The sequence below is a fragment of the Gastrolobium bilobum genome, unplaced genomic scaffold, assembly GCF_033153095.1.
Source record: "Gastrolobium bilobum isolate Gb01-03AN ecotype WA unplaced genomic scaffold, APGP_CSIRO_Gbil_v1 utg3931, whole genome shotgun sequence".
Lineage (NCBI taxonomy): Eukaryota > Viridiplantae > Streptophyta > Magnoliopsida > Fabales > Fabaceae > Gastrolobium > Gastrolobium bilobum.
The window spans coordinates 34,018-47,638 of NW_026896354.1; the positions used below are offsets into that span (position 1 = coordinate 34,018).

At 33.1% G+C, this 13,621-nt stretch overlaps 2 protein-coding genes across 2 annotated transcripts; both read right to left on the reverse strand.

Annotated features, from left to right (window-relative positions):
* Positions 1 to 600: 600 nt before the first annotated feature.
* LOC133299277 (tocopherol cyclase, chloroplastic) lies at positions 601 to 5,638 on the reverse strand. Its single transcript, XM_061498718.1, has 10 exons — positions 5,245 to 5,638; positions 4,924 to 5,168; positions 4,712 to 4,791; positions 4,515 to 4,591; positions 4,271 to 4,440; positions 3,723 to 3,820; positions 3,120 to 3,227; positions 1,642 to 1,758; positions 1,140 to 1,289; positions 601 to 1,057 (listed from the first exon to the last, which is right to left on the reverse strand). The coding sequence occupies exons 1-10, from the start codon at positions 5,547 to 5,549 to the stop codon at positions 881 to 883; spliced, it is 1,527 nt and encodes a 508-aa protein (XP_061354702.1). The 5' UTR covers positions 5,550 to 5,638; the 3' UTR covers positions 601 to 880.
* Positions 5,639 to 7,608: 1,970 nt separating this feature from the next.
* LOC133299286 (probable beta-1,4-xylosyltransferase IRX9H) lies at positions 7,609 to 10,240 on the reverse strand. Its single transcript, XM_061498730.1, has 3 exons — positions 9,351 to 10,240; positions 8,086 to 8,335; positions 7,609 to 7,807 (listed from the first exon to the last, which is right to left on the reverse strand). The coding sequence occupies exons 1-3, from the start codon at positions 10,238 to 10,240 to the stop codon at positions 7,631 to 7,633; spliced, it is 1,317 nt and encodes a 438-aa protein (XP_061354714.1). The 3' UTR covers positions 7,609 to 7,630.
* Positions 10,241 to 13,621: the final 3,381 nt, after the last annotated feature.

Genomic DNA, 13,621 nt, shown 5'->3' on the forward strand with positions numbered 1-13,621 from the left:
GAATTCAAATAAAGGATAGGATATTTTACTTATTTTTTTCCTTGCCTACTTACTAATTTTGAATAGATAAGATAGACAAGAAAAAAAAGATAAGTAAAATAACCTATCCAAATTAAAAAAAAATCGTAACCTTTAATCATTTGAAAGAAAAATAATTGAATGATTTTATTTGTTTACATTCAAGAAATATTTGAGTATTGAAAAAAACTATTGTAATTATATTTTTATTATTTATACTATTATTATATTTTTTATATTAAAGTAAAGATAAATATTTAACAATTTACTTTTAATACATGTTTTATCTTTGCTTTTCATCTCATTATCCAAATTTTCTGAAGCCGTCGTCACTACTGCTTGTAACATACATAGGAATTTAGGTCAATTTGAGTTAATTTCAAATATAGAAAAGAAAATGAGATGTTTTAATTTGTGTAATCTATATGTTTTTTCACATTTATTTCATATTGTAAGTTACTTTATCTTTCAATATCACTATTATAGAAATGGAGTCACAAAAACTTACTTTGGGGATGCAATACAAAGGATATGGAGACGTACACCCCTTATTCTAAGGTTGAACTTACAGTTTGCATGAAACGAACCAACGCCTCAACAACACTGATTCCATCCTGTTAGTTGAGCCAGCAAGAGGAATAAGGTTCTAAACATTCTAATACAGTAAACAGACAAATCTTTACATTCAATCTTTCTACATCTCAGGATACATTGTACTTTTCTAATCAAGAACCCCTTTCTAAATTTTGTCCTTGTGGTGAAATTCTGAACACTTGCTTGCACTATGAGAAAGTTTATGAGAACTTCAAACCATGCAGCATGATTAGATTAAAAGCTAAAAATAAATATTCTAAACAATTGACTACAAGCCAGGCGGTTTCAATAGAGGAACCATATTAAAAATGCCATCTATGTCTATAGGCAATCCAAGGGCACTGCTAAGGACAGGTGAAGTTGACGTCTTGCCCTTCCAAGTGTTAAACCATGGACCTCCTCCAACTTCTACAGCTGCCATATTGCTTGAAACGTCCAATATGATCTGCCATTTACCAAACATTCATGAGAATGTTCCATGAAACACCAAATGTGAAAACAATTTATATGTGTGAATAAGAATACACCTTCCCCTTGCTGCCATCATATCTTCGTTCCCACATTTGTAATTTTAGAATTCCAAAGCATGAATCTTTACAAGCTTGGGAAAGACCAGCTTCTGCTGTTGGAGCACGCAATGTAGTACCTGGATCCTCTGTTGTTGCTTCTAATTCAACCTGCCAAAATATAATATATTGAGTATGCCATAAGCCAAAAGAAGGCCCCTCTGGCTACTTTGTTTCTCCTGAATTGAGAAGAGTTCAATTAAAGTTGCCCAAAGCCACTCCCACTTGCTAGTATTAATCATATAATCATTAACCTGTTCAGCTCATCCAACTGTTTACCTTATTTTCATTTTCATACGTAATCATCAACATAAATTTAGATTTAGTAGTTTATAGATCTCACTAAATGGAAAATGAGAAGAAAAACTTAAATACCACCTACAAGTCTACAACTAGTGTGTGTGTGTAACATTACCCTTAACCACCAACAAATAATAAAATGTAATCAGAGAGATATAAGTACCACATATCTGCCATTGTCTGCAGACATAAACCAATAACCCCAAGGAGCAACTTCCCAGTTAACAAAACCATTCCACGGCACAAATTCATAAAATTTTCCACCATAATGAATTCCAATCTGCGCCAGTTTGCAACATAGTAAATATTACAAAATTTAAAAAAATTAGATAATAAATAAAATAAAATAAAAAGGTTAAATGCATGTAGTGACCTACAGAAGATGGGGAAAAAATCTTATAAGAGGATTATCATCAATCAACTATCCTGAAAGCTTAAGTTGTTAGGTGAGTACATAAATGGTTTTATATTACATCTCTATTATTTCCCTTATGCAAGAGTCCTTTGGAATTGAAATGTGGACAATGTACCGACTCATATACCTAGTGCTGAAATTTTTTTATTAGAAAAATGGAAGCAATAAGAATTGTATTTTAGACCATTTGGTCATAGAGATCGATACTATGTCATAAAGCAACTATCCAAATTCGAAACCATAAATTGTCAAGTGATGACACATGAATGGTTCTATATTACATCTCTAACAAGGATAAAGAGTGTATTTACCATGACTTGAAACAAAAGAATCACTGTCTACCATTAGACTCACTCATTAGAACATTCAAAAAGAAATATCAACATAATTAAACTACTTCTGGAGAAATCTTAAATTACTCTCCATCACTCATAGTCTCATATGATTGTAAGCAGAGGACAAATGTTTCCTTAAAGTGTCAGTAATGCATAATTGACGATATAAAAAAACTTAGACTATCTTTCATCCTCGTGCAAGAGTTTGTAAAATCAAAAGGAAAAACTAATATGACCAGAGATATGTTATTTTGACAAAAGGAAGGAGAACAATTGAATTAGAGATATGTCATTCCCACCATTTATTTCAGAGGTAATGATGCACTTACAGTTAATCCATTGCACATGGCCCAACCATTGATTCAAGAATCTCAGAGTTTACCAGAGTTGTGGCCCAATTGTTGAAAGAAACAGTGATTTGAAATATAACAAATTACGATTAAATCCAAGTCCCAATAAAGCAGCAGATATGTTTGTGATTTGTTTGGCAAGAAAAAAAAAGCAACACATTTGACGTGATTTGAGATCTAAGATTTGGGAAGTGTTTTGAATGATTTAATTGCAATTATTTATTTATTTTAAAAGTTAATTACTGTTATATTTATTTTAAGAAGTTTTCTTATTTTTAGGATTTTAGATTTTTGAATTTTGGATCAATTTGTAATTAATCTATAAAAATGTGCTTATGAACCTTATTGTATGAGTTGAATTTTATTATTTTGAGAATTAGAAATTGAGAACCAGAGGATTTCTCTTTTGTGAAAATCCTAACTTTCTGTTTAGCCATTTTTCTATGCGCTTTCAGCATCAGGTAATCTTAATATTCATAAAGTCAGTGTAATTAAATTTTGAAAAAAGCCACATTGAATGCCAGATGCTGTATAAAGTTACCAGTGCAGCATTTTCAAAATTCTCGGTTATTCCCGGAATTTGCCTCAATCCGCCAGCTGCTGTTAGTGCAATTTCTCCACTAGCACCTTCAAAAACATTACACTGAACCTGCATGAGACATCAACAGTTTGAGATGCATAAAAATACAAACATTCATCCAAAAATTGGTGAGAATAGTTGAATATCAATATAACAACACAAAAGCATATTAACCTACAATACCTGCCGGAAAAATTCAAGTACACATATCTTAAATCATGATAAAGAGATTGAGATTCCTTTAAGCAAATTATATTTTATGAAGTTATACTTCATGAAGCACAAGTAACAAAAGTACTCCATCTCTTGCAGTCTTCAGGCCTTAATGATTAATTACTACCATTGTTGCCTTCTAGCACTTGTTAAGTACATAGACGTTTGATTCTTCTAAAAAATAATTTTTTTTGAAGAAACAAAGCATTCTAGTAATGATTTTCAAAAGACAAGAAGATTTGAAATCAATTGCATATAACCAGCTATAACCAAAGTTTCATAGCAAGCCATGGAATTGATGTGCTGATGAACATTACAAGATATACTATGATGAAGAAATAAAATATTTACCCAAAACCATTTTCTTGGGAATGCTCCACCCCAGTTTTTTTCAGAATAAGATGGGGCATTATCAAACTCAATCCTCTCGTCATCCCACTCTATCCAACCTGAGATTCAATATTTATATAAGGAAAATGAGAGAGGACATAAATATTACAAACAAGAGTGATTAATTTTTGAAGCATAAATGCACTTCACGAACTGATTATCAAACATGATAGCAATCCAGTCTTAGTAAAAACATTGACCTTGTAAATGTAAATAGCATCATACTCTATCTCTCGATCTCCCTTTTCTTTTCCTGAGTCACATTGTGGCTCTAGCAAACAATTATATCCTTTCAGCATTAAATCTTATTAATGTTTAATATTTTGCAGATAGTAAGTGACTAAATGCCAATCCCTTTGTAAATTACATTAGTAGTTTACTTCCATAATAGATTCATATCAATTGTTCAAACCAAATTATCAAGTTTCAGTTCAAACATAAAAATGTAGGATACTAGACCATGATATAAATAAGATTGAATAGCCAATAGTTGAAAAAGTAGCACATGCCTGTTGACAGTCCACCCGCCATACATATTTGCCAATGTGGTTCAAAAACAGGAAAAGCTGCAAGCCAGCCAGCAGTAGACTTCTGTGTAGACCCAACATCACCCCAACCATATACAGGGCGTGTACTATACTCCCAACGAGCAGTCTTTACTGTTTCTACATAATTTGACCTATAATTAAAATTTGTGTCAAGTAACAAATATAATCAAAGAGGGAATGCTAAAACAGCTATCGAAATTCGCACCTTCCATCATCACAAATGAAACCTTGATGCCAAAGGGGAGTTACTTGAAAACCTTCCAACACCCTATTATTAAATTCCTACACAAAATTATAAATATGCATGATCATCCGAAAACCAAAAGATTCTAGAAGTAACAAACATTTGCACGTTAATTGTGTGGCACGGAAACAGTTTGATTGAAAGATGGTATATAATACCTGAGGCGGAACCTCCTTGTTTGGAGGTCTCGAATTTTGTTTGGCCACGAAAGTGTTCCCCAACACTAGTTCATGCCTGCCTAACCATATAAAAGACATTAACTTTTCAGTTCAAATCCACATAATATGATCAGTCATTTTAGAATTTAAATAAAAAGTAAGAAAAAAAAATTCCAATTTGAAACAGCAAAGAAGAGTGTGCAAATTCTTACTTCCCCAGAAGTGTTGTGATTGCTGAGAGTATTGGCAAATGTACTTGTCATCTGCACCAAGAATTTGTGCCCCAACACCAATAAACCTGGGTCCATATTGGGTCAATTCCAATGGCGTCAATTGCTTAGTAAATGCAGGATTTTCAACCGAATACATAAAGCAAAAGCTCTGTCTCCGTTCCGGAATGGACACTTTGAAGTACCAACCCTCAAAGAATTTCCGGCTAGTCCCATCAAAATGGTACCTAAATGCGAAAAAGTGAAAACCCAAAACCAATACACTAGTAATAGCAACAATTAATTAATTAATTAAAGAAATACCCGCTATGAGGGGTTCGAAGTTCTCGATTTGGAGGTGTGGGGAAGTAAGTAGGTTTGATAGAAGGCACAGGGACAGCTTGTTCCTTATCTTGTGTTTCAATGGTTGTGGGGTCGCCACCGGACACGGAATTTTGAGCTACGACTACGTGGCGCCAAGTTGTTGATGATGGAAAACCAAGTTTAAGAGAAGCATGACGATGATGAAGAAGAAGGGGGACTCTGAGTCTGAGACTGAGACTGAGATTGGAGTTGGGTTTTAAGGTAGAGAAGGGGAAGTGTGTAGACAAAGGAAGAGGAATCTCCATGGATGATTCTCCTCTGGCACTGTCAATGTAGAAGACGTTAAGATTATTTGCGACTTTAGGTTCAAACTACATGACATGCCTACGAACTGGCTAAGTGACAAGTAGCCGTCGATTTATATGACTGCTTACTTACACGTTGCGACATGTTGTTTTGTTGGACTCCTCTCGTTTTATATAACCGACTAAATTATATTTATCCCTTTATCTAATTATTTGTCAACTGAGCTCGAACGGTTTGCTTGAGTAGAGTTCAAATTCTGTTTTAAACAAATTTTTAGAAAATTTTTGAGGGTCAGAGGATGCGTCTCCCTTCTTGATTGGAAAATTAGTCTCATCCTTCATCCGTTAGCAAAGTTCAATACATCCGCTATTCCAATGAGGGGCTAGTCTACTAGACTATACCCCGAGGACAAGGTGACCGGAGGAGGTTGAATGATGGGTTTTTTTACCCTTATAACCTTTAATTAATAATTAATTACCAATTTGACCTTCATTTGAAACTAATTCGAAAATTTAACCCCTTCAGAAAACATAACACCAATCTGCCCATGTTTGACCGTTGACCATGAAGCCTACCTGGGTACACTCCTCCCTACCCTGGTATTTTTTGAAATTTTTACCTACCCAGGTAGAGAGGGGTGTACCCGAGTAGAGTTCTTGAATCTGAAAAAATGGTTGAATTAGTTACCCGGGTAGGAAGGGTTGTACCCGGGTAAACATCAAGAGTAGGGTTTTTATATAACCGAGATGCTAAAAAGTTTCTTTTTCCAATTCATATTCTCCTCGGATTTATATTTCTATCAGGTTAATGAAAACGCAAAAAATTGAAGCACCTTCTGATTATAGAAAACAAAATGAAATTAGTAAAAAATTAATACAACATTACCATGTAATTGTATCCCCTAGTTTCTCTAATCTTCCTCAACTCTTCATCGTTCTCATAATCATTTGGATTCAGCTTCCAGTATAAGAGTCCCAATTCTGCAAAACTCACCATTTTTCTGCAACGTCACAACTAAGTAAAACTATAGATAGAGAGAGAGTAATGACCTGCTAATTGGTTGATGGAAACAAATTCATTAGGGCTGCCATGGTGAGGAAGCCTTGGATCTTCGTTGCTATCGTCCATGAACCATGCCTGTCACAGTTTTTTTTTTTTTGGTACATAGTCACAGTTTTTTTCATTTATATAAAAACGCTACTCTGGATGTTTACCCGGGTACAACCCTTCTTACCCGGGTAACTAATTCAACCATTTTTTCAGATTCAAGAACTCTACCCGGGTACACCCCTCTCTACCCGGGTAGATAAAAAATTTCAAAAAATACCAGGGTAGGGAGGGGTGTACCCGGGTAGGCTTCATGGTCAACGGTCAAACAGGGGCAGATTGGTGTTATGTTTTCTGAAGGGGTTAAATTTTCGAATTAGTTTCAAATGAAGGTCAAATTGGTAATTAATCATTAATTAAAGGTTATAAGGGTCAAAAAAACCTTGAATGATGATACCTCCAAATTGTACCAAAAAAAAAAAAAATTATTCATCTATCAAATAACTTTTTTTCTTTTCTTTATTTATGGGTTTGGGAACGCATAAATAAATCTTATATCCTATGTGCGTTCAGGCCACAATTTTCAAATCCATCGAAATCGTTAAATATTTTGGCATTCAAATTTTACAGGAGAGTTATTGTTTAAGGGTTCTATAAAAGTTATATTGTTGTAATTTTATTTTATTTTTTGCTTCAAAAAATGCGAACCCCACAAAATGTTATGTACATAAGAAACTTTTTGTGGTTTTGTTGCATGATGAATACAAACTCCATTGTTTAATTGTAACAACTAATTCAGGGTAGTAGTACCAACAGGCCAATTAAAACATTCTTGCCTCTGCAATGAACTCTACAATTTGTCAATTTCATACAAAATGTATAATTATAATGTACAAGCTGTTAGGGGAGAAATGCACTATTAAATATTTAAATTAATAGACTTGAGTAGCCACCATTGCAGGTGGAAGATCAATTCTTCTTAATCTACCCAGGCGAAAATTTACTGCTCTCTACAACTTCATTATCAAGAATTTCACCCAAGTGGAAGATGAAGAATGACATCTAGGTTGTTCTTTATAATCCACTTCTGAGGATAGAAGGAATAGGTTGATTCAAGACCAATATGCCAAACCAAAACTCTCGAGCAGTTGTTCATTAAGCCTTCCATTTGGCTCTCATCTTCAACAACCTGCTCAATCAATGTGCTAACCTGCGTACAGAAAAACAAATTCACAATTAATCGAGGCAATATTTCAGGTTGGATGGTTCTGTACGGTCCAAAAAAATTTCTGTCCTACTTGTACTCAAAAGAGAACTAGGAAAAAAGGAGAGCCATAAAATGAGGACATATAGAACAATACCCAACTGCACATTATCAATGTTACCTAATCTGATTAGATACATTTTCCCAGCTTGGGTTGGATACAGAAAATGAAATACTATATAATAGATAAGACTACAAAGAAGAAGATATACTGAGTCACTAACCCACAAACTTTCCTTTACTGAGTCAAGCTGCCTGATAGGTTCAAGAGTGGGTCGGTGCCACTTCTTTGGATCCCAGAGTATCGTACTATTGAAGGCAAAACCTGGCATTTCAGCATGAAATCTTCTAGATTTCGCATTTGATTCGTTTATGTGCCATCCAATTACTCGACTTCCATTACAAATGGGCCCTTGCAAGACAATGCCACTTTTATCCCCTGATAGTCTTGCTACAGTCCACGTTCCAAATCGCCTGTAAATCAAAATGAGGATACCTCCCAACTAATGAAATGAAAAAACCATTGTAAAAGCAAAAATATTGTAGGAAAGAAAAGAAGGACATGCTACCACATTCTGCATAACCCAATTTGATTTAAAAGTGAGAAGTAAATAGCAGAATGATTATCACACACTGCTCACTGTAGTTAATAGATGATTGTTTAAAATTCTAAAACAAATCAAGAAATATCCTTGGTGGGTGGGTGTGTGTAAAAAAAACCACTCCCCGTTTAACCCGACTAGCGAGTGTGGGGTAGAGGAAATCCTTGTACGCAGCCTTACCCTTGCATAATCAAGAAATATCCTTGGTGGGTGGGTGGGTGGGTGGGTGTAGATATAATAAAATTTGTATTTTAGAGGCAACAAAGTTAAGTTTGCCATAATAATGACACCCATATCTTAGGGCCAGTGCTAATTGAGCTACAAGCTTGACGGCTCCAAACCATTCCTTCTATACACAATGAACTCATCTCCATTCCTTTTATTTGGAACTGTAATTATATCTTTCCTCTGTGGCCTGCCTAAATTCATCTATATTTTATTGAAGACAGAGGAATATAGTCAAACGTACATAGAAAGAGGTGCGGAATGGGTGTTTCCTATCATTTTGGAATTGTAAATCTCCTCTATCTAAATAAAGGCAAACATGGTTGATAAAATTTGGTTGCTTATTAGAAGAAAGGAAAAGACTCCCATTCTGCATCACTTTACACTATGCAGAAGACTTTTGCGGATGCAATATATGTAGGTAGTTTCTATTTCAGAAATTCACAAAAGATTATCAACAACGTTATAATGACCCACCCCATACCCCTCCTTCAATAGGTTAGGCAGGAAAATTTTAAACCATGAGTCCGAGTAGAATTAACAATCAGAAATTCAGAATAATTTAAATGCGGGTATAATAAACTGCATCAGAATAGTTCTAGTAAAAGAGAAGGAGAAAGATGTGCAGCAAACAAAATTAATATCCTGGGAACTAGGAATACCTTATTTCTCTCATTTGCTTAAAGAGCTCCACTGAGTAGATGTTATCATCATCTGCAAAGTAGACAATTCCATCAAGGCGATGAGTTTCAATATGAGCTATTGCAACATTTCTCTGAAGAATGCTCCTATGGCTTGTGTTGGTTAGATTCGTTTTGCAAATGAGATGCCTGTACATTATCCCACTATTCCTCAAGATGTCAACAGTTTCTTCAGATTGGGAAGTCATTTCAACAACAATCCACAACAAAGGAGGTGGGACCAATTTGAAAGTTTGTGACAAGCGATGCAAGTAATATGATTGAAATAAATGATTGTATGTCGGGGTCACAATAATGAGCAGCTTCTGAGATGGACCTTCACTGAATTGGCTATCAGAGATATTATATGCCACCCCATCTATCAGTTCCTGTTTTTTCACTGCTGAATTCAAAGTAACATTAAACTTCACGGCCTCATCGATTGGTGGTGTCACATTTATATTCACATTTTCAACTGGCTGGAAATTTCCAACTGCAGATATCACCTCAAAAGAGAAGACTTGATGCTTTGGCATGAGATTCATGGACAAATTCGTTGATGCAAGCGGGATGAGTCCAATAGAAACACCAACCATGAAACAAATGAAAAAATGGAAAAGCACCTTCCTCCAAAGCTGGCCGTTCGGCTTTGATCTATCAAGAGTCCTCAAAGATCTTGTGGAGAAAATGCCAAGCACAAAAGCACAGGAGTATAATGAGCTAACTGAAGAAGTTAACAATCCAGAAGATGGGGGAAAATTCTGAGGACTTGATGAGGACTTAGACAAGGGAGAAGCTACTGAACAGACTTCTAAATTTGCTACAGTTCCAGCTCGAGGCACTGGAGACAAGGTTCTTCTAATAGATGCCATTAACAGAAATCCAAATCAATGTTCAGTAACTCCAAATGAACACCGTGAATACGATTACAGCAGGTATCCAAAGCGATAACAAACTTCTTGTCATTCCCAACCAAAAACAATAATTGTCATGGCCCAAACGTATTCCTCAAGAGCTTTTGCGGGACCATGTTACAGACCCAAAGGTGAAAAATAAATCTGGCATAATAGAACATTGCAAAAGTAAAACAGTTAACCCAACTCTCATTAGAATGTTTATCAGGTTAAATACTTAATTAAAGTAAATGGTAAGCAATCCTTCCAAATTAAATCTTGAGTAAGCCCTCTCATACTATTGTGACCCACTGACCCATATAATGTCCTCTCTGGGTTTGACCAACATAAGTTTACAACAATCTGCAAAACCCATTCCATAATGCGAGTTCTCTGGCATATCCACAAATATCTCAAGTGTCTATAAAACCAAATTGAGTTATTAATCTATAATGAGGAACCCCAAGAAACAACGAAAATGCCGGAAAAAACATACCAAATATCACAGCGTCCAAGATTCAAGATAGCATTTTTAGCAGCCTAACAATCAATACTCGAACAAGTTTAATTACCCAAATGACAGCGTAGCAGAATGGAGCCGCATGATAGTTCCAACTTTGCAACCAAGTGGCACTAAAAGAGTAGAACTATGGTACTCATATGAGAAAGTTACTCTCAGATGCTCGGGGATGAATCAAACTAACTGAGATTCAGGATTCTTCTGAGATCTGAAAGGAAGAAGCTTCAACAATAAAAGAAAACAAACCCTCACAAAAAAATTAAGGAAAAAAATAAAAGAAAAGAGACAGTGATATGTTTCTTTTACTGTGGCTGTCTCTCTAATCTCTATCGCAAGCGAGCTGACATAAGAAAATTAATACCTTTTTTGTCATGTGATTGACCATCTCATTGCGCGGGAATGATTAAGCAAAAGACGGAATAATCAAACGAATCATCTAATAAAGAAAATGGAAGACAACGAATTATTATTTTTCAAAAAAAATAATTAAATATATAGCGAGAAAGTGAGATAGTCATTAATACAAAATGTAGATAATTTTTATTTTTATTTTAGAAATAGAAGGATAATATTGCAGGGAATTGTTTAGGTTATGTTATAAATACAGTGATTATGGGACCCACACTTATTTATTTTTTTGGTTTTTGAAAATAAGTGTGGGTTTCATAATTTGTATCTCTATAATATAACTTAACTACTTTTCTATAACATTATACTCCCCCCCTTTTTTTATATCTTTACGTAATAATTTTATCTCCTTCTATATATATATATATATAGGGTAATGTTTTTCTCCTTTTACATGACACAAGCAATTTTTCTACACAAATATAAAAGTGGGCTCATCAATTCTTTTACTTTTCTTTTATTTTAAAAATAGTGGACCCTACAATTAATTGTCTCTATGACATGACCTAAGAATTTTCTTACAACATAATATTAGTTTTTCCCATATATATATATATATATATATATATATATATATATATATATATATATATATATAATTATGTAGTATCTATATGCGGCTGAAGAAAGAAAGAAAAAATATGAATCTCACATATATTTATATGTATGTAAAAGATAAAATTATCTTTTATAACATGAGAAATATTAATCGCTTGATAAAATAATGTATTAGGATTAACTTATTTTGCGATTGAATATATTTTCAATTAAAAATTCCAGATTGTTTTTAAATTAATCATTATTCAATAGGCTAAGTTTATGATTAAATATATTTTAAGAGCAAGGTTATAGTTACAACCTTTTTTTTCTTACAACCTCTTATAATCATATCTTATCACCGTTGATTTCCGCCAATCAACGGTTATCATTTTAGCAAATTAAACTCGTTAATTAATTATTAATTCATAATAAATGATAACCGTTGATTGACAGAAATCAACGGTGATAAGATATGGTTGTAAGAGGTTGTAAAAAAAAAGTTCTAAATATAACCTTCCTCATATTTTAAATGATTAACTTAGTGTTTGTTTTAAGGGTTTTATAATTCTCAAGTTGAATTGAAATCTTATGTTGTAGAAATAAAAAATATGTGAGACTCATATGTCAGACAAAATTATGTGTAGGACCCACGTCAGCACGGAAATCGAATGGTGTGTAGGAAAATTTTAATTTTCATGTTGAATGAAAATTATAAGACCCTTGTTTTAAATATGAAGAAATTACCAAATGGTTATAGTTGGTATATGGGAGTTGAGTAGGTAGTAAAACGATTTCTATTCGATTCCTACCAATATCATCTTTGAGAGGGGTATAAGATCTTAATTCTTGACTCGCCTGGTACTCAAAATTAGTCTTATAGTCGATTCAAAAAATTGAAGCTTGTGGGGATATATGTGATAGTCTACTCACCTTAAATAAGTAATTAAGATTGGTTAAAAAAGATATAAAAAAATCAAGCTGACATTTATAATTTTTGAAAAACTAACTTCGTATGTTATATAGTTTTTCAAGATTATAATACTGTAGCATGCTAACCATTAAAAAAAAACTACTGGTAGCATAAATTGTTACTATAATGATTAAAACTTTATTTATTTATTCTCCGGGTAATTATCTTAATTATTTGAAGTAGAAATTTTTTTAAAATTTTTTAGATGATAAATGTGTGGATAAAACTTTTTAAAAGTAACTTTATCTCTAAAGTTAATAGGTAAAAATATATTTAATTTAAGGGAATATTGTTTATGATATTACATGAGACAAATTTGTTTAATGCAATACATAAAAAAGTGCCTCATGTAATTTGAGAAATAATATTTTCTTAATTTAATATACATCATAATGTTAACCAATTAAAATTTAGTAATTAATATATCTTTACTTTTTGTAGAAGAGTTTGTTACTAAATATTAATACCTTTCGTTTAATAATTTTATTGTTTATTTTTTAATACATATGTCAATGATACTTTTATGGAATTAATGTTGGGTTCGCTTTTTCTACAGTTACTGCAGATAAGTTATCTGCAATTAGTTCAATACGACGTCGTTTTGGGACGAAAATCATGATATTTTTGTGATTTTAATATATTTCAGGGGTATTAGTCTTTATAATTATAATTTTTTAATATTTCAATCTTAAATTGATGTCGTTTTGGAAGTAAATACAGATAAATTATCTGCATTGCAGAAATATTTTTCTGATTAATGTTTCTCTTGTCACATTATTTAAAATGATGTAACTTTGGTGTTTAAAGTTAAAATTAATATTTCAATAAAATTTATCAGAAAAATAAAATTTCCAAAATACTCTTTATTTTTAGTTATAAATATCAGAAGATGTCGTTTTAGAATTTCAAGAATAATTTCCAA

Excerpts from the sequence above, each read along its gene's own strand:
- LOC133299286 (XM_061498730.1), bottom strand. The coding sequence starts at position 10,240 with ATGGCATCTATTAGAAGAACCTTGTCTCCAGTGCCTCGAGCTGGAACT. Across the intron at positions 8,336-9,350 it reads AAGCAAATGAGAGAAATAAG|GCGATTTGGAACGTGGACTG; the intron begins GTATTCCTAGTT and ends TTTGATTTACAG. Across the intron at positions 7,808-8,085 it reads CAGTAAAGGAAAGTTTGTGG|GTTAGCACATTGATTGAGCA; the intron begins GTTAGTGACTCA and ends TTCTGTACGCAG.
- LOC133299277 (XM_061498718.1), bottom strand. The coding sequence starts at position 5,549 with ATGGAGATTCCTCTTCCTTTGTCTACACACTTCCCCTTCTCTACCTTA. Across the intron at positions 4,441-4,514 it reads TTCATTTGTGATGATGGAAG|GTCAAATTATGTAGAAACAG; the intron begins GTGCGAATTTCG and ends TTTTAATTATAG. Across the intron at positions 1,058-1,139 it reads ATGATGGCAGCAAGGGGAAG|ATCATATTGGACGTTTCAAG; the intron begins GTGTATTCTTAT and ends GGTAAATGGCAG.